Source organism: Dendroctonus ponderosae, unplaced genomic scaffold (genome assembly GCF_020466585.1).
Source record: "Dendroctonus ponderosae isolate FM_Combo_2020 unplaced genomic scaffold, Dpon_F_20191213v2 Dpon_F_20191213_9, whole genome shotgun sequence".
Taxonomy (NCBI): Eukaryota; Metazoa; Arthropoda; class Insecta; order Coleoptera; family Curculionidae; genus Dendroctonus; species Dendroctonus ponderosae.
In genome coordinates, this window is record NW_026019116.1 from 2613887 (window position 1) to 2620768 (window position 6882).

The 6882-nt window shown below is 32.6% G+C and overlaps 1 protein-coding gene across 1 annotated transcript; it reads left to right on the plus strand.

Moving 5' to 3' along the window:
- LOC125505657 (fucolectin-like) lies at nt 1-6601 on the plus strand. The gene is made up of 4 exons (XM_048669902.1): nt 1-250; nt 4808-5113; nt 5178-5300; nt 6443-6601. Exons 1-4 carry the CDS (start codon nt 22-24, stop codon nt 6577-6579), a joined length of 795 nt encoding a protein of 264 aa, XP_048525859.1. The 5' UTR covers nt 1-21; the 3' UTR covers nt 6580-6601.
- The last annotated feature ends 281 nt before the right edge of the window (nt 6602-6882 follow it).

Genomic DNA, 6882 nt, shown 5'->3' on the forward strand with positions numbered 1-6882 from the left:
ACGTTGTTCCATTGATAATTTATGAAAATAGACCAGGTCAATGTTGCTGTAATAGGCGTTTTATTTGTTTCAGATGTACGATGTGGTCATCCGCCTATACCGTTGAATGCAAAATTAACGCTAAGCTCCTCCAGCTTAGTACCAGGTACCACTGCAAGCTACAGATGTGATGAAGGGTACGAAACTTTTGGAAACTCGCAGATTTCCTGCTCGTCTTCCGGTCAATGGGCAGGAGAAATGCCCTTTTGCGGTTAGTAACTTACAAAATCTAGATAAACTAGTGTTACATTTGAATGTTTGTCGAAAGCTCGAAAGCAGATAGATAAAACGTGTATAAAATTCCCGTGTCCAACGTGTCCCATTAGTATAAAATAGCTTAGATATACTTAAATGAAAATCCCCATTTTTTCACAAAAGCGCTACGGCCATCAACTTTGGTATTTTAAATAGCACACACAAATATCCTCTTCATTTCTGTATTCTGAATTCAATTCGAAAGAATTTGATTTCTCATTCTTGCAAAAAGTGCCACTTGTAAAATACATTTTGAAAATTAATTTCTCAGAAACCTTGAGAGATAGCAACCTGTTTCCTTCGTCCCAAAGTAGAGGAAGAAATGGGCCTTCTTTTCCTTACACTCAAGTTTCATTAGCTGCTCAGGTGTATTTTCTGTACATTATGAAAGTTCAAATATTTAAATTGAACTAGAACTAGCTTTATTAATGAAAATATTTTCTGGCATCTTATTCTGCAGTTTTTTTTATATCAATATGTTCTATACCCATATGACACACACATATTGATGCAATAAAGATGAATTGCGTAAAATTAATCAATCAATTGATATAAATAGACTTATATCAATCTCAACATTTTTGTGTGACAAAAATAAAATGATATGCTTCAAAATTAGTAGAGATGATGTGTATTTTAGGCAAACGCGAGAGAAATCCGAAAACCCACAGAAACTATCCACCCATAATTATTCTATGGTGTTTTCTAACAGAAAGTTAAAATAAGTTTTCCAATAAAGCAAAAAAGCTTCAGCTGATATCGCCTTTTAAGCTTATTAGAGTTCCGCTAAAGTACAAAATTTTTATAAAATACATAGTTTAGAACTATACACTTAATTACAGCGCATTATTCTAACACGTTTTTAATATTTTTATCGTGGTCGCATTAAAACACTTATAAAAACATTAAGTCAAAAGCAATCTTGAAATTTTTTAATTGTTTTTTGCTATTTTGCCAGCTAAAAACTAAAATGTGTTCTACAATCTTGTCAACAGGATTTCCATAGAGATCAAAATTTTCAAATTTGATCAATAAACCCAGTGAGTAAATTTGATTTTTGTAGAACTACATGATGATCAAAATAAAAGCTAAGAGGGCATTAACTTTGCAAAAAGTTAAAAATTTTAAATCTACTGGAAAATTGATGGTTTTGGTAATGAATTCTAATAGAGTGAAACTCGTATTTATACTGCAAAACTTGATTTTTTGGAAAATATACAGCGTGAAGGTTTGAAGTAGAAACTGCATTTTTAAAATAATCACCTTCTGTTCTAGATATTTACTAGCTTAAAGAAGAATAATTTCCTTTAAACGTGAGCATTGATGTCTTACCTGTACAGCATTCGATAACAATTAGCTATTAAAAATACATTAAAATCTAGTTAATTTTAATGGCCGATGGCACCAACGATATAACAAATTTAAACGTTTTCTCCCTTTTGTGTGTGTGTGTAAATATTATATTGAATATTCGGCCATTTACTGCCAACTCAGGAAATCTTATAATTGTAAATATTACACAACCGCGGTGGGCATAAAAATGCAAAATTATAGCTACTGCATTATTTAATAGACCAAGCTCTTATTGAGCTTTCTGCATAATTTAATAATTGCATAACAGTTTAGTACTTTGACACCAAAAAATCAGCTGTAGAATAAATAACAGAGAAAGAAGTGAAAAACTGGGTTTAAATCAATTCTCACAACAGTTTCTACGTGAGACTTAAACGATTAACGCTTCTAAAACTAGCAAAGAAAATAAAAACCCTTTATGATCAAATCCGCTGAGAATTCAAGATCTAAAGGAACAATGATGTTATCTCAGCCTAACATATAATTATAATTTATATCGTTTTTATAACATACAATCACCACACGGTATGGTGTAGACAATACGGCAATTCATGGTCACAGATCTTTTTCACTTAACTTTCAGGGTCTTCAATCAATTTTTACAGCTTAAGGTTAGGGAAGTTTCATTTACTAAAGCAGCTAAACGTATTATTGTAGTAATATGGGATTTTTAACGTCCTTGAAGGTATCGCATGGTTCACGAATATTTTCTATTCAAATCTGATTCTTTTTCAATCGCCTATTAATGATTTATTGTTATGGGAATCATCGATATGTTGAAGTGTGTTTAATCAAGGGCCTGAGCAAGATTGGTGTAGATTTGAATAGATTAGTCAAGACAGATTTTGGCCAAAGTTGAAGACATTATTTCTGTATGTTTAGAACCAAAAAAGAATCAGATCGGTATACAGTAAAAATCCTTCCAAGATGAAATGAGTTGAATTATGTGTTGGATGATCCAACTAACAGACTCATGTTAAGTTTGTTGCTTCTCAAATGTAATGTTTTAACTTAACAGCCAATGTAAACACTCAAAGATTTCTTAGACTCGAAAAAACATCTTTATAAGCCGGAATAGGTTTGTACTTAGGCTAAAAAGCTCGTTTACATTTCACATTTAAGGCATTTTTGTATAACACATTTGAACTTTAAAAAGCTCGTATTTATTCTTTTCTAGGTAATTATTGGGAAAAGTTCAGTTTTTACAGTTCTTTTCCTTAATTCTACTTAGACTTAGGAGTTTGTTTGAACTAAAATGCACAATTGCAGTTTTAGTAAAAGTGCGAAATTGGAAAAAGATTATTAAATTTCAAAACTTAACAATAATTTTTCAAAATTGACAATTTTTTTTTAACTTAACTGACTGAATATTTTCCCAGTGTTTTGAGCAATGCAAATATTAAAAGGAGTGAAAATTCCGAACCGATCGGAACGTCGTTACTATTTTTTAAACATATTTTTAAGGCGTTGAATGATTTACCACTATTTGCTCAATCCCAATAAATAGTTTACTAAAAACCAACGATCCTTCAAAGGATTTTAAAAGCATTTTTTTTTGCTTTTTCTAATCTAACAACCCGTGTTAAACTTATGACGAAACAATGTCCTACGAATACACTTTCTTTCACTGTTTGAATTTTACGTATTATATAAAAAATCAAGTGAATCTAATTGACAATTAATAGCTGATCTCTGATATAAAATACACTTTAAAAAATAAAAAGAAAATTATTAGTATGAAAGATAAATTTGCGCACTAAAAAATATTTTATTCCAATCCTACTGACTGCTCGATATTTTGGAAATAATACGAGATACATTAATCCTTGTTATTACAATTTTATTATAGTGTTTGTAAAAATATCGATAAATAAATAAATATATTGTGACCCTCGTAACTGATTAATGAAAAACTTTTTTATTCATTTAAATCCTTTTTGAATTATTTTGTTGCTTTTTTTATATTACATAAGTTGCAAATGTTATCAAAGAATTCGAAATGTTCGAAATAACATTCTTATTGGTGTCTTGGATATTTTTTGTTAGTGCTTTGGAATAAATATTGTTCTTAATGCGTAAAGTTGGTTTAGATGCAAATAAGTAAAACAGACAAAAATAATCAAAATTTTACAACATTTCGCACTTGCTGGGAACCTTTCCTATGCATTCGAAGTATTTTTATATGGGTTTTCAAGTGTTTTTTTTTTAGTTTTCTTTAACTAGCGACTGTCATCAACCGACTGACCACGTTCGAAATAGCATTTCTATTGAGGCCTTGAATTTTTCGCAAGGTTCTAATTGCATATTGACTGTTCTTTAGTAATTTTCATACATTTTAGGGATTGTGAAACATTTTTACGGTGTGAACCAGCTTTTTGGTGACAAACTTTGAATTCATAAAAAAATCCTTACAAATGTATTTTCTACATTGATTTGCTTTCCAGATATAATAAATGTCACAAAATTTTGCAACTCCATTTTTGGTTATGTGTTATTTGCGGCTAAATTGAAACATTTTTTACACCACAATGGCTATATCGTCCGCATATCGCAACACGTAAAAAAGCCCCTTCTCGAGAGACACCAGGAGCTCGTCGACTTATATTTACATTCTGAATATATACAAATCTATTTGCAATTTTGGGCAAATCTATTTTTTCTTTCAATAACATCCAGTTTCAGAACTCATGAATAAATCAATAATTGAAGACACTAACAGTTATAGAAAGTGTATGATATGAGAACCAGTCATTTGAATGCACAACTCGTACTGACTTACAATACTGCGATTAAAATAGTAATAAACTTCTTCATTGCGTATATGCATACACAATTAAAGTGTTAATTATTACTTACATTTTTAAGTATTTTGTTTGTGCAAGCATATCTTTAGCTGTTTATCGAAAATAAGGCACTTTAGAAGATGTATTGATAGACCAACTCTTCAAGTTTGCTATACAAAACCTGGTCCAATCTGCATTTTAACGAGCTTTGAAATAATGAGAAGATTAAACTCCACCTATTTTCAGGCGTCTTTCAACTATAACTTTCAAATATAATCCAAATTAGATAAAACTTTTTTAAAACCCAGTAAATTATTCTGCTTCTGCTAATATCAACATTTATAATTTCATTAAAACTGTGCATGTTATTTCCTCAGGTGTAAACATTGCTTATCGAAAACCTGCAAATCAATCGACAACAGTAAGAGGCGGAACCGCCCTTAATGCGAACGATGGTGAAACCAGCAGCGATCACGAAACGAAAAAATGCTCAGAAACTCAGAAAGAGGCGAGCCCCTGGTGGCAGGTGGATTTGCTCAGACCATACGCAGTCAAAGTGGTGAGAGTGACCACCAGGGGCTGCTGCGGCCATCAGCCCCTACAAGATCTGGAAATCAGAGTGGGAAATAGCAGTACCGACCTGCAAAGAAACCCTTTATGTGCGTGGTTTCCTGGAACAATAGGTGAGGACTGATTGCAAATTTAGGCTAATTTTTTTAAACTTTTTTTTTAACTGTACAAATTTAGATGAAGGATCAACGAAAACCTTCACCTGTGCCCGACCGCTTATCGGAGAATATGTCTTCCTCCAGTTGGTTGGAGTGGAAGGATCTTTATCCCTCTGTGAAGTTGAAGTATTCACACCTGATGGTAGGTACATCAAAATGTTTTATCAACCGCTTAACAGTTTATTGACCATCAAAATCTCACCGGTAGCAATTAAATAAATTTTCATCTTCGATGGGCGCTCGTTTCGTAATCGGACTCACTTTCACTGGCATAATCGCTATTTGAGCGCTTATAACAAGGGTGTTTAACGCTTTTTGCTTAACATCTTGTAATCTGTTTAAGTAACTACTCGAGTTCATTGTTGAACTTTTTCCGCCATTCAATGTTTTTACACGGAGCGATTATTTAAACAAAATGCATTCGATTTGCCGATGTAATCCGCGAATTTTGTCTGTATTATTTTATTAAATCAGCGATTATTAATTGAGGGGATTTGAAAAAAACGCCTAAAATAGACAGTTTCACTTAGCTAATTTCGTGTTCATTCCCGTTGAAAAAGCGAGCTTGGATTGCGCAAGGCCCGCCTAATTACCAAACTATTATTCTCGTCTGTAATTATTATAATTCGTTCATTAAATGTTAATAATCTTTGTATTTATGCACAAATGTATATCATGAAGCGTTCAGGGTTATCTGCGATGATCTGTCGGTGTAACAAACGCTTATTCCATGACTCTTATGCAAATTATTTGAAAAAATATATATTAAATGGCTAGATTTGATGACAATCTTCTGATGCATGTGACCGAGGATGCAAGGTTTTAACATAAAATTAACAAATGGTTATATTTAGGATCCGAAACCTCTAATAGTTGGCCATTTAATAGCATTTTCGCGGCACTCCCGATCGTAAAACCATTACGGAAGCTCGGTCTGAACTTGAACGCAAGCACTGAATGCAAACTGTCGCTTTCGAAACCATACTTTCCATTATACGTTATTAGCCAATTACGGAATTCCTATTCTACACTTCCACGATATACAGGTTGGCTAAAATCACATTGATTCCAGCTTAGTAATGGATGATTTTAGAAGACCATTGAAGGAGCATAAAAATTGTATATTGTCATGTTTGTTAAGTACCGGTATTTCTGTAAGTCCGAAAAATGAGCTTTTGAAAACTTTGCATACTTTTCCTAAAAAAGAACTTTTAACTGTCGCTTCTGTTTATTGCTTTTGCGCAAAATTGTAGAAGTAAGTGAATAACAAACGGTTTTTTACAGAATTTTCGGTAGACAGATGTGCACCGAAAGACTCACCTGAAGAAGCGCAACTTGCAGCTTTTGCCCGCACCTGTTATGAATTTGGGGTCTCTAGGGGTGGATCGTTTCAGGAAGCTCGAGCTTACTGCCAAGGTTAGTACAAAGAGAAATTGTCAATGGGTTACTAATTGTTGACGCTAAAGGTGTAATATAAAAAATTTAGTTCTATTCTTTAATTCGCACAGTTTCTGTATGTTTTACATTTGCAGAAAGCTCAACAGAAAACGAAGGTGATCGTTATCGACTGCCCAAGTTGAAAATTCTCACTTTTAAAATTCTAAAGGCCTGTGGGAAAAAAATCAGTTTTGGAGCATTCAAGTCTGAATGCTTTTGTCAAATTTTGACAAAACGAAATTTCTATTAGGACTTTCTTTGATTTACTTTCCACTAGTTAAATTTGC